Source organism: Acanthopagrus latus, chromosome 6 (assembly GCF_904848185.1).
Source record: "Acanthopagrus latus isolate v.2019 chromosome 6, fAcaLat1.1, whole genome shotgun sequence".
Lineage (NCBI taxonomy): Eukaryota > Metazoa > Chordata > Actinopteri > Spariformes > Sparidae > Acanthopagrus > Acanthopagrus latus.
The window spans coordinates 20,076,035-20,096,632 of NC_051044.1; the positions used below are offsets into that span (position 1 = coordinate 20,076,035).

Genomic DNA, 20,598 nt, shown 5'->3' on the forward strand with positions numbered 1-20,598 from the left:
TGATTATTACATTGCAGCTAACTTGCACTAATCTTAAGAAGTATTCTGGCTGCTTTACAATCTTCCACATGCTCACATCTAATGGAAACATTGGTCATCTGATGGCAGGTTAAAGCAACCCCTTAACTTTTGATTTAATGTCTTGCATGTCTTAATTAAATGTCTTGAGGGTCTTAATTTTGCTGCATTTAGTGCTTTTGTAAGTTTTTTTGAGGGAAAATTGTAGAGTATTTTGTTAATCAATTACTCGTCATTTGTCAAGCAAAAATGTCAAACATTTTCTGGCTCCATCTTCTTCAGTGTGAGGATTTGTTGCATTTCTTTGTCTTTTATGACAGTGAATAAAGCGTCTTTAGGTTTTGGACTGTTGGTTGGTTTTACAAACTGAACAATAAGTGGTGAAGATAACTGTCAGATAAAATGAAAATAATTGTTGCAGCCCGGAGTGGTGAGCATGGCATAGCAATGTACCTGATGACACAGGTGAAGAAATGTGGCAACTTAAAGCCAACATTACCCAGAAAACCCCAGTGTACAGCAAAGACAGTATCCACTGACTGATCGAATGATTGTAATAACAATATTACAGGTGACAGGTTCAGACTGTTTAATCCAGTGTAAAGGTGTGATTCATGTGGACTGATGTAAAGCAGCTTAAGGGTGTAAGATATCTAGGACTGTTACATAAGGGTCGCACACACATACGTACTCAAACCATTCAAATACATACACTCATAAACACTCCTTGGGGTGACATGAGTAAGTGTTGATGCTCTCAAGAGAGACAAGAGAGGTCACACGGCCGCTGCAGAGGAGTCAGTTTTAAACCATGTGTGTCAAACCTGTCTGTCTCTATGACCTGACCACCTTAACCTGAAATTAACTCTTGACACCCTCTGTCAAACCTCCAAGTGCGTGTGTGTTTGTGTGTGTGTGTGCAATTGACATCATGATCTTCAGGTAACGCTAGACTCGAGGATCTATTACAACTGGCCAAGATTGAGAACAGGAGGGGCGCCGCCAGAGCTAAACTAACAACGCTCAATTAATACAGAGAAAAATATGTGGGTAGAATTTAACAATAGCACATGAATATGCACCCGACGCAATCACACACAGACACACACACACACACACACACATACAGTATCCACACATGCATGTGTTAGCACACTGCCTTTACTGGGTCAAGTGTCGGGGAGGAGAAGCGCAATCGAGAACACACACGCTGATTCTATTTCACAGCTCAGAGACCGCTGTGTGCCAGTGCAGCCAGCAGTACGCACACACATGCACACACATGCACACACACATACTCACACACACACACATAAACACACAATGTTCAAAAGGCTCTGACCCATTACATATCTATATTATATACAGTGTAGATATGTTAAATTAGAATACCACCCTGTATTAAAGGTCCAGTATGTATGGTTTATGGGTAGAAATGGAATATAATATTCACAATTGTGTTTTCATTAATGTATCATCAATTTTTTGTGCTTTTGTTGCCCTCGAATGAGTCTTTGTATCTACAAAGAGACCCATTCATATCAAAACAAAGCGGAAGACATAAGTAGCATGGGATCTGAGGAGCTTTTGTCTTAAACAACAACCACTGCAAATAAAAATCTATCTGACATGACTCAGGCAGAAATGTTTACTGAGGAGGAAATGTTTTATTCAGGTTATGTTTAGTTGAATTAAAAAATACAGTACTGTTATCTTGAATAGAATTCTGAATTTCTCTGGGTTTGTTAGAATAATGTAAATGCACCACACAAAAGCTTATCATAGTGTTGAGGACCACCAACAGCCATGTAACTCATTCATTTTCACTGCACAAAAAATCAGACCAGAATAAAATGACACACACACACACACACACACACACACACACACACACACACACACACACACACACACACACAGAACACATTAAAGCTGGCTGGGTAATCTGGAGCAAAAGGCTCAGCTCTGGAAATAATTCATAAAGAAAAGAGGACCTGAACTCCACTGTTTAGATGAACGTGAGCGTCTCCCTGCGTGTCTCTGTACATACATGCACACAAGCCTGGAAGAGGACTGAACACGGTGACGTATTTCTAACTCCTTATATACACAACACATGATAATATCTCTATTCACAGGCTGCCACACAGATCTTTTGCATATCTCATTTTCATATTAAAACACACAGAGAAAAAAAACACAGGACACTTTCAATGTAGGGCTTCTTTTAGTGCTCTACCCAAGGACACAATTCAATTACTATCGGGGATGTAGAAGCATCCCCTCTCCTGTGTTTAGCTGACTGTGCAGCTATACATTATGTCAAAACATTTGTCCTCTCTGGCTGCGCAGTGCCAGGGAAATCAGGCCCCATCAGCTGACAGCCCAGACAAGCTAACCCCAGTACCCTTCTGTCTCAGCAACCCTAACTCCACACACAACACAGCTGGTCAATTATTCAGAGATTATACCTTCTCCAAGTCAGACACCAAAGGCACCGCCGGGACAAGGACGGCAAGAAGAGGGAGTGCTGAGCGTGTTTTACATGAATGCAAATGCAGTCACACTTTCTTCTTTACTATCTGCCACACGGCTTCTTTTGCTGTGGAAAAATCATTCAAACACCTGCTGTGCATCATGGGACAACCAGTGGTGAAAGTTATACTCAATATAATGCCGTTAAAGTGTATGGAACAATGGTGTGTGAACCATTTGCATGTACAGTAGAGCAAAACCAAATCTCAGGAAGTGTGAACAGAGTGCCAATAAAACCATGAGTTGCCATGGTAACTAGCAAAAAATGGTTCACAACAGTTAAGCAGTTGCTCTACACACACACACACACACACACATTCTAGAGCAAAAGTATCAGCTTTGTTTCTACGGAAACCTCTCCCACACACTGTAAAGAAGATGTCTCTATGGGAGCTGTAGGTTCACATCATTAAAGCTGCCATGAGTGAGAATTTAGTTGAAAAACAATTTAACTTCAGCCAAAATTATTAACAGACTGTGACAAAATCAAAGTTTTAGCATCATGTCTTATGCCGCAGAGAAATCCAATGAAGTTGGCATGCCAGCTAGCCTAGGTCCATTCTGTATCGTAATACCACATTGTACATGATCGAGGCAACGGTGAGTCACTAGCCTCATTCACACTGCCATTTGGATGCGGGGATCCTGCACCAATTCTCCGCCTCCACCTCTGTGTGAATCTCTCTGAGGCGGTGAGGGGTGAAATTTCACTCTGGTGCTGATATGCCCCTGGAGGTAGTATCAGGGGGCGCATTTTTGGTGAACCGAACCAGTGTGAATGGATAAGCTGGCTGCATTTATTGAGGGCGTGTCGATCGGACAGTCTGATAGCTACAAAGGTCCCTCACTCAACTAAATAAAGACAAATGTCCCACAAAGCAAGGTCACATGAAGAAACAAAAGTAACGTGGTAACTGTAACTGTCTTTAGCAACTTATGTGAGGAAACAAATACCACAGATATAAGTGGAGAAGTGTCTGTCCTCCTGTCCGTCCTCCCGCCTGTGCTACCAACAAATTTCTGTCCGAAAAACAGCATCTGTCACTGGCCCTCCCGACCAAGACTTCAGCGAACTTTACCCCAGAAAACAGCCTCCGTCCCCGCAGGTGACAGAGTCAGACAGCGTCCAGTTTACTGACGGCGATTATGTAATTATGTAATTTGGCGCGAAAAACTGAACTTTGACACTTTCCAGGATGTTTGGTGTGTCAGGATCTCAGTCACTACACATTATAACAGCATACATGATTATAAACTGTCCGCAGGTTTAGACTGACAAGAGGACACTGGGGAAACACCTTGAAAACACAAAGACGTCATCATCATGACGTGTACCGTCACGCCTCTTTAGGAGCCGCAGTGCCAGCTTTCTGTATGAATTAGACAGCAGTTTGTCTGTGAGGTGGAGATGCTTCGCTTTGTGTGAACGACCAATGGCGGAGAATTGCAGCTTCTCTATGTGAGCGGGGCTTCTGTAGCATCACGTCTGCCCTCATTCTAAAATGAGAGCGTAAAGAAAAGAAGGGATAGGCATAGAACCAGAACAAGAATTAACATTGCCTATGCTTTTTTACAGCTGGAGACAGCTCTTGGCGTATAAAGGAACAACGTTTGATGCTCAGGTTGCAACATTTCTTCTAGACTGGCACGTAAATAGATGTTGATGCAAACATTAGCTATTCAGCGATAGCTTTTAATGGAGGCTACTTGTATTGCGCCACTGTTAATATGTTTTCTAAGGAAGGAGGTATGCACCTGAGTACCAACAGAACCATGACTTGCTATGGTAACTGGGAAAATGGTCAAAAGTTGGCTAAAATAATCAACAGAATTTGAACAAATAAGACTTTTGTTGTCATGTATTGTGTTGCACAGTTGTCTACTGAACCCCTGCTGTCTCGTAATACCACACTGTACATCAAGAGGGGATGTAGTGTCCAGTCAGCATAGAAAAGAAGCAAAACAAGAGTTAACATTAGCACTGCTCTCCATCAGTGGAGACAGCTGTTGGCAAGGGATGAGTTTTTAAACTGCTGCCAATGCTAACATTGACTATTTAGCTTGTAAAGTATGCTAACTTTAGTTAGTACCTGTGTGTACCTGAGTGCCAACAAAAACATGAGTGGCCATTCTAGCTAAGAAAACATTTCACTACAGTTAAGAAGTTGTTTCAAACTTCCAGAAATGAGCTTAATTTTGCAACACAACGTGAAGAAACAAGAGTTTTAGCGTCATGTAATGAGTTGCAGTTATCAACTGGAGTTAGCATGCTAACCAGCTAGCCTGGGGATGTCTTGTCTTGTAATATCACGTTGTACATCAGGAGGTTAGAGTTTGCCTTGATTCCAACATGAGTGAGTAAAGAAAAGATTAACACTTGCGTTGCTTTCCAACACCAGGGACAGCTGCTGGCAAGTAAAGGGATGCTGATGCTGAACTCACATTTCTTCTAGATTGGCAAGTACAAGGCTGTTAATGCTATTGCTGGCTATTTGGCAATAGCCTATAAAGGATGCTAATTGCATAACATGACTAACAGTGTTAATATGTTAGCTATTTGTTGAAAAAAGGAAGCCCTATGATAGGGACTGTGCATTTCCTTGTTTTCTTATGAAAGGGATGGACAACCAAACTTTCTGGTGACATGTTGCCCCTAATTTGTTTTCTAGTATGTATAGGACAGGTGCCCAATTCTTAAATGTAGCACTGTAACTGACAACGATAAAGATCACATTATCTGTCGACTGCTGAGATGAAACCACACAGCAGTGAGTCTTTACTCTCCAAACAGTGTTCTCAGACTGTGATGCAAAATCTATGTGAGCTGCTCACATGATAAATGAGCTGCCAAAAAGCATCAAGGCCGATGAACAAGGCTGTACAGATCAATGTGACACAACAGATGCATGACAGTAACCTTTCCTACACTCTCACATATGTTCACACACACACACACACACACACACCTAGAGGCCTGCTTGAGCATGCATCACCACTTCCTCTACATACTTCTGCTTTTTGCTGCCATGTTTTAGTGTAAATGGTAGTTTGTTTCCCAGACCAACTGAAACACCGGCCACCTGACCAATCTGAACTTGTCTTAGTCTTACAATTTCATCTGTTACAGTGAGCGTTGTCCAGATTCTATACCTTAGCTGCCTGCCTGGGTTTACGGAAGAACGAGGTCTTGGCTGTGAAGAAAGTGAAGTCTTCACTCTCGTCGTCCAGGCTGCAGTACCCGCTGCTCATGCTGTTACTGCTGGTCATGGAGGGGGTCATCACTGTGTTGACAGTCATGGAGAGGTCCAGAGATAGCCTCCGGCACCAGCGCAGCACCGGAGCGGCACGCTGACAGCTTGAGGAAGTGCTGGTTGATTTTTTTCTTGCGAAAAAGGCAGGGCTGATGTGAAAATCAGCCACGATCAGAGTCTACACGTGTCTAACTGTCCTGTACTCCTCCAGAAAAAGTCAGCGCTCCACTGCTGATGCATCCAGAGAGTTAGAGTCCCACCTGTGAGGGCGAGACAGGTGAACTCGGTTCAGATTAGGCGCTTTGCGTGCCACCGGAGAGGGGACCAGGAAATCCGAGAGCAAGCACAGACGTGTCACTTCCTCCTGTGTGTCTGCTCTGACGCCGGTGTCACAAACACACACCATACAGTAGATTCACCCGCTCATTTAAGGCCAAACACATACGCTCATACACAGAATGTAACCTTCACACGCACACACAGAGGCACAGGCTGATGTCCTGGAGTCAGTTTACAGGTCGGTTTCAAGTTAACCCTGCTCACCTGAGAGCCCCTGATATAACCGCAAACAAACGCTCATAAATGGCACGCATGCACGAACCACATCCTGCTCTGAGTCTATCTGACAAGAAACAGTTAGTCCAGACCCCGGCTGCGGCAGCAGCTCAGTCGTGCCGGTTTTTACGAGAGTGAGCATCCATCCGTCCCCGGAGCCAAGAGTAAACAGCAGGCAGAAGATCTCTTTGCGTCCACAGACCCTGCACTGCCTCTCCTCTCTTCTTCTCTCAGTTGCTTTGGCAATACTACCAGGGAGACTGCTGCCTCCTACTCAGTTTGCCTCCCTCCCACTCCTCTCCTGTCTCTCTCTCTCTCTTTCTGCCTGTATTTGGACCCGCTTTTGCTCCCTCACTCTCTTGCAGCCTTGCTCAACCATCTGTGGTTTAGTGTGTTATCAGCCTGCAAGCACCCTCCCCCTTCTCCCTCCACTCTCCCTCTCTCTCTCTCTCTCTCTCTCTCTCTCTCTCCCTCCACCCCCTGTCTGTCTTCCTGCAAGCGACTGCACCCTGCAGAGCATGGCCACTTCCTCTTGAAGAGAGACAGACGGAGTAGAAAGAGAAACGCTGATGAGTGAGAGATATGCAGTCTCCCGTTTTACATACGTAAGAGCAGCGGTGACAGGAAGCAGCAGAGAGAGACCAGAGGAAGATGGCTGCTCTTCTGGTGAGACTCTGCTGCAGCATGCAATGGTTCACCAGAAGCATCACAACCACTGTAAACATGTGGCTTTTGATCTAGAACCGTGCCATAATTAGAGCTAATGGTTTGACAAACAAGCCAATCAGTAAGACAGGAAAGAAAAGCAGAAAAAACATGACCGCCACTACAATCTCTAGAAGGGAGGGCTCACACCCGATTTTGAAGTGAGATTACGAAAATAATGACTGATTGCCCTCTGGATAGAGATTACAATGACCTCTAACCCAACAATGACCCCACAAGATGCCCTCTGACTCTGGCAGTGACCCCCCTCGTCAAAAAGCAGCTTATGCCCCACCGTCACAGCTGAGATTGATGGTGCAGATGTGCATCTGTCTGCACCTGCCGTTTCTGTGCGTGTAATATGATTTTTAAGATCTACTACCACAAGATAATAGGTAAAGGTATATGCTGCCAGAGGGAGGGTGAGCCGCCCTTTCATTGGGTGTCTCTCTGTCAGGTTCGACTCAACTGAAGACTGATTACCTGCAGCTCTGCTCCTCGCTTCCATCAGTGAAATCACTAAGGGAGAAAGGCAGCTCGCAGGGGGTGGGATGCTACACACACACACACACACACACACACACACACACACACGCATGCATGCTGAACGACACTCCCTACCAGCCTCAAGTCGATGAAGCCTGGTCAGTATGCCGCATATATGTGCTTAACGGGGGTAAAAGGAGATCAATTTCTGCTGATGCGCACACAACAAGGATCTGTAAAGATAGAAGGGGGCGACAACACACAAGCGCACACACTCACACACACAGCTGACAGAGCAAAAGGGGAGAAAGAGGACTGCAGGAAATGAACTGTCATATCTCCTCTTGTCTGCAGCAGTAGTGTACTCTATGAACAAAACAACAGAGTTGCAAGAGGCATGCCTTAGTCACAGGGTTCACATCCCTCCAAGACACATCATCGACGCTCACTTAATTCTGGCTTTCAGCTTGTTATCTTTAACTACATAATCATTAAGTAGTTAAGCTAAAAATGACTGGACAAAAAAATTATATGCCCTTATTTTGTTCCAGTAGATGCAGAACATTGAAAGAAATTAGCACGTTTTTGTTTTTTTTTATCCGACGTTTGAGAGAATGTACTCGATCTCCCTTGCTCACACAGTCGCTTGCTCCAATTCTCGCCATTCCCATCAACGTGTTTCAGGGCAGCATGATTGTGTGTATTTGTTCACCACGCTCTAGAAGCAGAGTACTACCTGGCACGTTACCAGGGGTCTAATTTTGTGTTATCTACCCCCTGGGGGAGGGAATAGCTGCCAACATTCTGCTGCAGGCCTGCAGGGTTATCCAGCTTTCTCTCGTGCGTGTGTTTGTGTGGACCACATTGCGTGGGTGACTGCGGCTGGGATGCCAAGAGCTGCATGCAGAATCACACTCTCTCAGGTTCACACACACACACACACACTCACACACACACACAGAGTGGGCGAAGAACTATTTAGAAGATGAATTTTACGTAATTACTGTATCACTAGATAGCCTGTGGCCCATACAGTATGAAAGACAGGATGAAAAATGATAGATTTCAGTCCAACTTGGTGCAAGATTTTGCAATGGAGGATAACTAAATATAATCCACAAGCATACATAACATCTGGGAATAATTCGAGCTAACACAGCTACGCCACAATGCAGCTCCCTACAGAGAATAGTGATTAACCTAATTAGTTTACATTCAAATGAGGGAAGCTGAGGAAAGTGAGGAAATCGGCATCCGCCACTGACTGAAGAAATCAAAGCCATATTACAGGGGGAGAGATGATAGAGAAACTGTGGGAGGTCATGACAGCAGCGAGGCACATCGGATGCTCAGGTGACGTAGCATATTTGGTCCCGGGAACATTCTGTGACCAAATGAGCGCATATATAAATAAATTCATAAGTAGACAGCCGAGAAGGAGGAGGATGAGGAGGGGGGGGGAGGAGGAGGAGGAGGAGGAGGAACAGCATGTTGTGGAGGAGGTTATGTAAAAGTGTAGGCTTGGAGCGATGAGGCGGGATGAACCCTGCCATGATCCAATCGTGACTCACGTACACCTCTGCAAAATAACACAGGATGAGAGTTCAACACACTCACTCTCAGATGAATGTGTTCACTCTTCAGCGGTGACCCGGAAAATGCCACAAATAGCTCTCGAAAGCCATTTCTTCACAAAAATAAGATTCTTTAGTGTGTTTGGAACGCTCACCTTGTGTTGAGGGGCTATGGAGGAGCAGTGGCTTCTGGGAGACGGGGTTTGTTCAGGCTCTCTGTCCCGCTGGTTGCAGTCCAGTCGGACCCGGCTCTCGCACTCCAGGTGGCAGGTGTAGCTGCAGTCTGATGGAGGCAGAAACACACCAGTCAGACACAAGAGCATATATGACAGAAGCCATCTCAAAGTCGAGTGAATAAAACACCCTCAAGAATTGATGAGAACAACAATGAGAACCACACTTCATGTCAGAGAGTATGAAGCCGATTAATCATCTGTAAGTGTTTGAAATGAAGAGGATCAATCATAGAAACGCTCCCTTCGCACAGGTTATTAGCTCCATCTAGTGGCCAAGGCCAGATACACACCTACAAGGTAAAGGACTGCAGTGTAAGTGGTCATTAACAAAGCATGCCTAACAATACATGTTCATGTGAAGACTGACTTAAGATTGCCTCTCCACGTTCTTCACGTTTCATTCTGCCATCAGATGGCAGGAAACAGTTTGCTAAGTACAGCGGTTGATATGATATCTGGGGGAGACACATAACTCAATTTATAATGGGCATACCACACAAGGTCCATTAAAGATCTTAATGTGTAATGTAATACTGTATCATAACAATAGACATACAAACTGTACCAGTGTAGCAGCCCTGCTCTGGTCAATTCAAATCTCACTGCTCAACTAGAAAAGAATAGATTTAGGTACTTCCCCCCGAACTTCCCAAAATAGTCCGCAGTTCTTTGATTTCTAGTTGGTTCCACACATGACAGCCTCAGCTTGTTTATGCTTTGCCGGCTTTATTGTGGCCAGAGGCTTCTCCGCTGAGACGTATAGCCTTGTGTCTAACTTCTCCTGTGTTTGCTGAGATAATCTGTGTTCAAGAAAAGGGAGATTTTAAAACCGTGTGGGCAAAGAAGGGACTGTGGTTTGGGGTGCGGGGAAACTCTGAGTCAGATCCTTCTGAAAGCTTCTTAAGTAAAACACTTTAATTAAATTTCAACAGTGATCTGTTTAGAAGCCACAACTGCAATGTTGTCTGGTATACTTCCTTTGTTGCAGCAGTCAGTGCTGAATGGGTGAGCAAGATAAGCCCGACTAGCTTTCTGTCTACTGATATTAGTGCCTCTGTCTGTATCCTGCTATGAGAGGGACACCGCTGCGTCTCTCACGCTCAGCATCAGCACTGTTACCAAGGCAACAAGCTTCTTGATGACCACTGTAGAAAGAGAGCTGCTCTACTCATACTAGGTCAGTGTGAGAAGGCTGCATGTGGAGGTTTTTTCAGTTCTTCCTTAGATTTAAAGCCCAGATTGATTACCACTGACGTTTAATTTCATGCCTGAAATTGGAGACAATTTCAAAAGAGCTTGTTTGGCAATGAAATGCTCCACATGTTTTGCACATGCATCAGAAAATGATAGGCCTGATTACTGAGGTAGGGAGAAGAAGGGGAGTAGAGGCAGGCAGGACAGACTGGGCTTATTGACAGGAGGGACATGTCAAGCAAAGAGGGATGTTGAGATAAAGGGTCCTCTTGTCGTGACAGCGTAAAGGTTGCTGTATTAAGAGACGGAGATAGACATTGTGTGTGTTACGGGGACAAGTTGGTGTGAGGGAAGGGCTCCAATGCCTTGCTGACAGGAGGGATGTGTCGAGGAAAGAGTAGAGTTTCGATAAGGGAATCTGCACATGACAGTTTAGAGGTCATTGCAGAAAGAGAGAAAGAAAGGAAGCACGCAGGGGAAGGGAAGAGAGAAACTCCTTTCCTGTCTTCCATCCACACTCTTTACAGATACACTGTGCCTCTACTCCCATTGTCCGGCCATACATAAAAGAATTTCACAATGTTTTGGGAGCCACTCTTCTTCGCTTTCTTGCAGAGACCTAGATGAGAAGACTGATACCACTTTCACATCTGTACAACAAATATGAAGCTGCCACAAGCAGCTGGCTAAGTTAGCTCAGCATAAAGACTGGAATCGGTGGGAAAGAGCAAGTCTGGCAAAAATCTACCTTGATAAGCCCAATTCAACAGCTAATCAGCTATCATGATACAAACAAAAATGGAGACTACTTTTAACAGGGTCCCTTTAAACTTCCTCTTGTGTCATTCCCGAGGCAGAAATCAGTGTTTTCTTGGGTGGTGGTTACTCAGAGACCCCACTGTTAGTTTTTCCACTGATAATTTTTCAAGTAAAAACAGCAACAACTGCTCGATAAACTGCAAGGAAAATGGGAGGAGCGCTCAGAGATTGAAACGTCGTCCAGCTCCACACCTACAGCGTGATACGTGATACACCACTGTCAGCACGTCACAGTTCACCTGGGATACAGATCATTCCCACACTGATAAGACACACTGTCTCTGGCTCTCACTCATATTAAGTGCTGTGTATAAACACAAGCAAATCAGCATTTCAGCATTTTGGACCAAGTGCGGCCTGATTCTAGACTGACACACAATGAATAAACAACATGGTGTGTTATGATCATGTCACCACAAAGGCAGTGTGTATTTTTGCAGACACTTCGTTTCACACCTTAAACGAATCCCAGAAGTTAAATTAGGTTATTAGCACAGACTGAATGTAGAATAAATGTTACATGGTTCTGCCTTCAGTGGATTCAAAGCCACTTAATGTGACAAGCTATTCATGGTTTTAATTGGATGCATGCATACAAGGTGTGGCTGCGTATTAGCTGTATATCCTTGAGATGCTGAACCCTGCATATGTTGAGTGCTAATGCGCAGGCGGAGAAACTGTAGCAGTGATCCATGGACCCAGCAGGGCTCTGAAGGTTATGCAGGCATGCTGACACAGGCACAATCACAGAGAATTGTGGATGAAGAGGGAGAGGAGCGAAAGAGAAAGCAAGAGAAGGGGGCAGTCAGCAAAAAAGGGTCAGTTTTCTTGTGTGATAATTTTGTGTGTTAATGCCTGAGAAAAAACTCCCCTCTAGGATCCACGTTAGGGCTCGCAGGGCTTTCCCTTTCGCTTTTGTGTGGAAAGTACAATGTTGCGCCATGTTATGAAAGTGGGAAGTTGCTTTAAACGTGTAGACGGCGACGCTGAATCCCCTCTGTGGGAATTTTTAGGAGAAGCTGTGTTAAGGTCAATTTATGGAAATCAGCAGGTTTTTTGTTACATTCATTCACCAGCTGACCTTTATTAACTTCCATATTTATCATTACTTATCAGGCTGGGACCTACCTTCTAATCACTATATTGGCTTTCTATTCTTAAGGTCTGTACTTCACAAAGAGGCTTGTCTCGTTGGTCTCTTTTAAAAGAGTTTGTGGTTGAAGGGCAAGCTAATCTAGCTGTCAGTGCTCATTGAGCATTTTATTTGACAGGCCTTTAAGACACTCTGTCCAGTACAACACAGTGTTGTAATTCCTTTGATAGTTTTATCTACTTCAGCAGATAAAACTTTGTTATCGCTATCATTCCACTTGAAATGTTAAAGGATTTTAAAAGATTTATTTATGTTGGGTTTCAGAATCCACATTATGTGATACATATATCAATGTTACGTGATGATTCTTGTCTTATCTCTTTATTTTTTAAACTAAATCTGAACTATATCTTTTTAAACAATATGTCAAATGTCCTTGAGGCATTTCCTGGTTAAATAAAGCTGTATTAAAATGTAGACATTCTGATGACAGTGAACACACCTGCATGCGGGGACCGGACACCAACAGCCAACGATGAATGTAATAGAGCTGAGCCGTAAACACTCATCAGCATCGTTTTTTTTTTCTCCTGCACAGAGCCACAGAGTCTAGAGACTGTGTGTGTGTGTGTGTGTGTGTGTGTGTGTGTGTTTCCTCAACAAAAAGGAGGGCTGGGGTGTTATGTGTCGCTGTGCTAGATTGGCCTCAGTTGCTCCTCCATGACAGGGGATGCGTGCACAGACTCCCCCTCTTTGTCTCTCATCTCCCATCATTCCAGTCTGACTGCTTTTAAGATGACATCGCCTCCAGACAGAGCGTGGCGATGATGCAGATGGATAGAGATGGAGAAAGAGACAGAGCTAAGAAGCAGTGGAAAGAGACGAGGGGGCCCGGATGTACAAGATGTGAAGATCTATATGTGGTGGCTGTGTTAACTTCCACTGCTGCACTTGGGTCGATAGCACCCGCTGCGAGGGAGGGAAGACAGGAAAGGAGGTGCTTTGAATGCAGCTTGTTAAATGGAGGACGAGAGGGAGGACATTCAGACTGTCTTTGAGGCGGCTGCTGTGTGAAAGATTTCCATGATCATGTTTCAGTTATCTCCTAAATTCTCTGCCTTGTGTTATTCTTTCCACTCGCATTATTCTTGGGAGTCCAAGGAGCGTGAAAAAATGTCCCGTTTCTGCATCACCTCCTGGAACTTTAGAGAAGATAGGGGATGTTTGTTTCTGTGGGTGTGTGATAGACACAGATTAGCAGGTCATGGAGGATGTCTGCATGACACCAGATAGAGACATACTGTACTTACTGCATGTCTGCGTGACGGGGGAGGGGGTAAATAGGGGTAAGGCAGCTATAATGTAGTGGCGAGGATAACACGACGACTAATGAACCTAAGGGGAGCTCTGCGGGTCTTACGAGAGAATTAAGGGCAGCTTTGGGGGGCTTTAACCAGTCTGATCCCATCGCAGCTCATTTGGAGCAGTTATCCATGCTCTCGTACTGTGCCGCTCATCATACTGTACGCACATCATGCCACTCAAACTGTTTTTTATCCCTCGGTCCATAATTAGAAATAGGAATATCTAATACATTGTCACTCAAACGTACTTTGACTCAACAAGCCTCCAGGAGAAACACTTCATATGCTGATCCACCCGACGCGACCAAACAAATCTCCCCTAACCTAAATAAAATCTTCCCTGATTCACCTTGACATCTGTGTGTGTTCGTTCGCAAAACATTATTTTTCATATTTGATACTGACAATCTTTATCTCCACCACCACCGCATCGTCTCTATGTTCCCCTCCCTTGGCCCCTCCATCTGTCGGGCTACAGATGCTCCCTGAATCCACCAGACAAACAAACGGAGACACAAGGCTTCGACTGTTGGTTTTATAAGCTTTTTTGAAGGGCTCATTCTGCCCAGAGGGCTGCGAATGGAAGCGGCTGAATATGTAACAAGAATATTTCTGTGGCTGAAAATCTCATCATTACTGACTACTCAGTGAGTTTATTTTAATGTTTCAGTAAAATGCTCTTTTGATGGCTGAGATTATCAGACTTGTAAAGACTTTCAGGGTCAATTAGATAATCAAGAATGTTATGTTATAAAATAACACTTCTGATACAGATGTATAATGATATAGCAATGAAGGGAAAATCACATTCGCAATTGTCAATTAATTGATTTGCCAGATGTTTTCAACTGTAGAGATATTTTGAAGGATTTCTTCCAGAGCTGTGAGGGACATCCCGTCTATTCAGTGACAACTGCACGAGCTCCATCAGCTGACAGAGGCCACAAGATGCAGCTAAAAGCAGATGTAGATGTTGAGCTAAGAATCTATGCTGGACATGTCACTATTCCTAAGGTCAAGAATAAACCTAACAACACATAGACTCCTACAAAAGTAAACCCTCTCATCACTTACAACCCAGAATGCATCTGTATCTGTTTGGGACATTTCTGCCTTTGGTGAGCAACCAACACAAAACATCAGGATGTGACACCATCGAAACGAGACACAATGGTGTGTTTGTAAAACAACAACTGACAAATCCTGCATAGTTAACCTTTAATTACAGTTACACTTGAATGAAAGAAGTATTGCAGCAAGTGTGCTTTGCACTTCATTTAAGTTGGGGGCTCAAATCAACATGGTACTGAATGACATCATACTGACCAGGGGACTTAAAAGCTTTTACAAAGCCACAGCATCTGATGGTATCATTCCATTAAAACAGTGCACAATTTAAAGAAAGAAAAATGCTTAAATAGACCAATAGGCCAAACATACTTGTGGAAACATTGGGTCTATTTGTGGGAAAAACTACATAAAAAAAAATAAAAAATTAAAGACTGAGACATGAAGGCAGGGATATCCTGACTTTTGGTCAACGGGATGAGTCCATTCAAGAGCGCTCAATCCCGCATTCCCCACAGTCAAAGGCACACAATTGTATCACATAATTCGGTTTGACTTGCTATGCTTGATAAATGTCCACATCTTCAAACATCAAACTCCGTGGCACAAATTTGAACAGGAAGTTTTAAGTCTCCAAGCCCAAGCTGAGCTGATTGATGATGAATAACCTTGCTGACATCATCAGGGTTATTCTCTTAGACTTCAGAAAGCTCCTCCGGTAAACAAAAGACATACCTAATTTTTTGGAGTGCAGTTTCACCCTTGCCTTGGAGACACACAGACCCTAACACTCATTATGACATCCATCTGTGAGACGATAGCCACTCAGCAGATATATTTTTAGCAATCGAAAATACAGAGAATCTCGGAGGAATTTCCAGACAGCCTCTTCAAACATTATGACTTAGACGGATGATAATAATAGATAGAAGACCCAGTTAAAAGAGGAACTGAGGAATCTGGTGTGGGCCGCATCATTCTTCCGAGGATTAAACGGGTTTCCTAACAGGAAACACCATCTAAGAAGTACAGATTATCTGTCCGTGTCAGCGCAGGCTGCTGATGCTGTTTCTGACTCTTTTGAGCCTGCAGCATGACGTCACTCAGGTGGAGCAGTGACGAGCAGCTATCCTGAGTCATGTTTGGTCAGGGTCTTATCAGGCTCACACAGGAGGGAACACACACACACACACACACACACACACACACACACACACACACACACACACACACACACACAGAGTCTCACAAAAAAGCTGAGGTAACATCAGCTGTCAGTCTCTCGCTATGAATGAATCAATAATTCTGCAGCAAACAGCCATTTCGGTCCCTGCCTCTTTTTTTTTTTTTTAAGCCCAGCCACACTTTGTGCTAATGTAACATTATGTATTCATCGCCCCTCCAAAAAATAACTGCATTAGCCAGTGCTCTATTTGGAGAAAACATGGGAAAAATCGATACCATGCAGCCTCCAGCAGGCTCCCGCTTACTCTCAAATTCCTGCTACAAATATGAAAGTCAATATGATAATCCAGTTAGGTAGGCTTTTCTCAACAGTTTCATATTGTGCTGGTTTTCTGTGAGCGTGTGTCCGAAGCTTAAATAAACTGTGGATCCAGCTGCCTTTATCTGACCTGTTTACTGGACTGTTCTGCCGTTTACAGCATGTGTCCTCGCCGCTCACACATGATCTTACACACATAGATGCTATGTGCTCTTACACAAAAGCGAGGGGAGTAGATCAGCCGATAGAGAGAGAGGGAGGGGGTTGTATAGACAAAGAGTAACAGGGCTTGAGGGCATTGCAGTTCACAGATAGATGGACTGATGCAAACAATACCCAAATATTTTGGCCCACAGCCGGCCTTTGAGGCCAACCCGGCTCAACCTGTCTACTCATCATCTTTGCCCTTTTTCCAAAATACTGACCTCTATCAACACCAAACTGATCAGGACTCGATTTAAAGCTTTAAAGTCTTCACGCTTCATTCTCCTCTCCATACCTGAGGTGGGGAGCAGAGATCCGTTAGAGGATGATCTTCGGAGGATCCTCAGGCTGTCACTCCACGACCGAGACTTGGGCAGCCTCTTCAGGAGCCGTCCCAGCCGCCGCGACACCTGTCCGAAGCAGGCGCTGCCAACTTCACCCTCCGAATCGCCCCTGACCTCCTCCAGGTGCAGCGACACCTGGCCGAGAAACGTCCTGCCCACCCCGACGCCTTCAACCCCACCCGACCTGACCCCGACCCCCAACTCCACCTCCCTCTTGGCTTCCTCTCGCCCTGGGACGAGAGGTGCTATCTGGGCCATGGATGGAGCATGGTGGCACCATCCGGCCGGCACCGTCCTGTGCGCGTAGTCCTCGCTGGCCCTCCTGTCCTGCCCCCGGCTGGCCCTGTCCCTCTGAGGGCTGCCCCAGCGCCAGCCCCCCCAGTTCCCCCCTCTGCCATCCCAGCGCAGCCACTCTGCCACCGGTGCCACGCTCCGAATAAACAGCCCCCTCTCCACTCGCTCTGCCACCCCTCCACCTGTACTCCTCACACGCTCCCTAATGCTCTCCCCGATCTGCTCGCCTCACACTTGTTCTCCTGAGCGGCCGTCCTCGCACCTCAGCGTGCGGACATGAGCAACGAATCTCTGCCGCACAACTTGTTCTTCTCCGATGTCTGTCTCTGTTATCAATGCACCCTCATCCTCTCTCTCCCTCTCTCTGACTCCACTGCAGCACCCACACACTCTGCAGTAACAAACAGCCAGCTTAAAGAGACAGAGACCCCCTCACAATCCTGCCATCTCTGCTCCCCTCTCTTTCCAGCAACAGGAGCCGCTCTCCTTTCCGTCCCCTCCGTGAACACACTTCATTCAGCTTTAGAGAACCTCCGTGCAAAAGAGCAGAGACGTCACCGACCACTGCAGAGGTGGTTACCGACACTGCCTCCTTCTTCTGTCTCCTCGGTGTGAAACCCCACGGCCTGGTTGATGGGAAGTGAGTCAACCATCCAGTCTAACCCGTCAACAGTGAGTTGTCAGTGTGAAGGACTTGCATCACCTCAAGTGTGTGTCTACGTGTGTGTGTGTGTGTGCGGGTGCCTGTGAGTGGTGGTTAGTCCATCGGTTATTAATATGCACTGTGAAAGAGAGAAAGCGCGAGAGAGTGCTGCTGGGAGTTCTCCTGGCCTACTTCTAAAACTGAAGAGTTTGGAGGAACAGGATGTGCACACCAGTTTCACTCACAAGCAGATGACATAATCACGAGCAACGCAATAAGAAGGCGATGCCATGATGTCATCTTTTCTTGTCACTGCGGCGCCGCGGATGATGTTTCTGTTTTCATCCGAGAACCCAGAATTGCTCTCAACGTACATGTGCTTGAGAATGCCTTTGTCTCGTCCTTTCAGCCCTGGCCACCTCTTCCTCTGCAGTCCTCCTATCGCTTTCCACCAAGGGCGACCTAAATTTAGCCTGCTTGAAACTCCCCACTGTTCTGCCATACATACAGGCTACAGCTGAGCAGCGGTGCATGGTGAGGAGAGCACAGAACAGCACGCATGTCTTACTGCAAAAACAAAACCTTTATCTGTGTGCCCCATTGTGTCACTTCCTTTTTTTTCATACATAAAGGTCAAATAATGTTACGCTGTGGGTGACTGGGCGTCTTTCTATGTACGCTGGCTGTTTCTAGGAAACTGAACAAAAAAACAACAACAGTATAGCGTTCAATAGCTGTCTTGTATTCAGGTTTTCAAGATATTTGAGCTCTGAAGGATTTTTTTTTTGGCCAATGTCTAGTTAAAACTATATTCATCACAGGTCTGGCAGATCGGCAGCAGTGGTATGTCGGGACAAGAAGGTTATGAGCCATTTAACACAGCCCTGCTCCTGTGTTTTCCTCTTCGACTGTGAATGGACCAATGTGAAACTGCTAAAAGCTTCCTAAGACAAGGTCTGCTTTGTGCAGATCAGGGGAAGAGGTGAAATAAGGAGGAGATGGGGTTTAGGGAAAAATAAACATCCGCTGGAGAGAGATCAGGAATGCCATGGGGCATAAAGAATACACAGGGAGGGTAACATGAAGGTCTGCTCCTGGCAGCCATGTGTCAATGTGAGTATCCCTCGCTGTCACTGCAGCGACCAGCACACGAACCCACATCTGCTGCTGTAGATGCACCATAACATCAAAGATCTCCGCCTTGCTTGTCGATATCAGAGTACAAACCCTGTGAGTGGGGCTTTATCGAATTCTGAGATGTGCGAACAGCGTTGACCTATGAGGATCATGAATGCTGTTTTCCCTGTTGTGAAATCGTGTTTGGAGGAGCTCTGATCTCTGGAGTGTTCAAGGACTCAGTGGGGGTGAGAAGGGCAGATATTCATGGAAACACAGCCACTTTTAAGAATCTGCGGGGTACAGAGTTAATGAATGGAAATTGGCTGGTTGGTAGAGCGACAGAAAATTGATTGAAAACTATTTTAATTAGAGCCAGACTGAGTTTTTGGGGCCGATGCATAAACACATTTCTTGCACTGATCCTGCATTTACTGATTGTAAACGCAGGTTTTAGGTGCTTTGTTCTGACAGAATGAGCCACTGCAGGATACCACCTTCTGCTACATGAAATTTAATTCAATTTTAACGCTTCAAGGAACTAATCAATACATTGTTATAACATAGATTCAATAATGAAAACAGCATTAACTGCATCCTAATTGAAGGTAATTGTGTTCTCTTGATTAACCTTTTAATCAAAAGGACATTTCCTACTACACTTTCTAGTACGTTTTGAAACATCCAGTCCCCTCAGGTCATCTGGGACAGCTGCACTCAGTGATCCCAGGATCAAAACCAGGGATGGTAAATCACGTTTTAGTTTCTGTGCTCCTCACCTGTGGAACGAGCTTCCTGAACACCTGAGGTCAGCTAATTCAAATCAGTGTTTAAAACATTACTGATCACTGCAGATTTGTACCTTCTCTTAAATGTGTCACTTTTGATTTGCTTCCTTCTGTTTTATTGTCTTTTAAATGCAACTTTAACATTAGCTTAATGTCTTATTGTAATGCATTTATAAGTGTCTGTAAAGCACTTTAAATTGCCTTGTGTCTGAATCGTCCTATAAAAACTGGCCTTTTAGGGAAAACTTTTTTAAATCCCCACTTTTTATTTTGTAGCTGCACATAAACACACAGTTAATGGTTTACAACACACTGCTGTAGCTGTAAGCAAATATAAGGATATTCTTACACGTTTATTGTGTTTGTCGACAATAATAAAATCCTCCTAAGAAGCAGAAGATATACTAAACACGCAGCTGGGTTTAAATATCTGTTTATAGAGGAAAATATCCTCAAATCTGTGTGTTACAAACTATTCATCAGTCCTTTGGGGCTTGGATGCTACATTGGGAGGGACCAGTGCTTCCCCAGTGAGGTTTAAAAGAGAACTATGTCAATGAAAACTGTGTATTTACAGTAAGAGCTGCATGTATCATTGCATGACAGAGACTGGGGAGAGCACCAAAACCAGTGTGTCGGGAGTGCTGGTGCCACAACAGCGTGGTTCCCTGAAAGCTTTAATTAAATATTAATCTGACGTCTGACTCTGTCTGCCAGTCTGTAATCCAGCCTCCACATCCCTGAGACATAATCCCTGGCAGGAGACACCCAGAGCTGGGATTAAAGGTGGCTGCTATTCCCCCTCCC

At 44.8% G+C, this 20,598-nt stretch overlaps 2 protein-coding genes across 5 annotated transcripts in view; both read right to left on the reverse strand.

Annotated features, from left to right (window-relative positions):
* The window catches only part of rassf5 (Ras association domain family member 5), a 31,010-nt gene that overhangs the window by 6,236 nt on the left and 4,176 nt on the right, over positions 1-20,598 (reverse strand). The window contains exons 1-2 of one of the 3 annotated variants that reach the window (XM_037101745.1): positions 16,902-17,441; positions 9,280-9,407 (exon numbers count right to left, since the gene is read on the reverse strand). In XM_037101745.1, the coding sequence (XP_036957640.1) occupies positions 9,280-9,407; positions 16,902-17,208 (435 nt within the window). In that variant the 5' untranslated portion in view covers positions 17,209-17,441. Of the gene's footprint in view, positions 1-5,703; positions 6,733-9,279; positions 9,408-16,901; positions 17,442-20,598 lie in introns of those variants that run through there. The other 2 variants (XM_037101743.1, XM_037101744.1) reach the window with 2 other exon arrangements.
* ikbke (inhibitor of nuclear factor kappa B kinase subunit epsilon) overlaps positions 1-20,598 on the reverse strand; it is a 37,766-nt gene that overhangs the window by 870 nt on the left and 16,298 nt on the right. The window contains exon 22 of one of the 2 annotated variants that reach the window (XR_005075570.1): positions 13,094-13,118. The exons of the other annotated variant lie outside the window; for it this stretch is intronic. The gene's annotated coding sequence lies outside the window, so the exon portion shown is untranslated. Of the gene's footprint in view, positions 1-13,093; positions 13,119-20,598 lie in introns of those variants that run through there. 2 annotated transcript variants of the gene reach the window in all.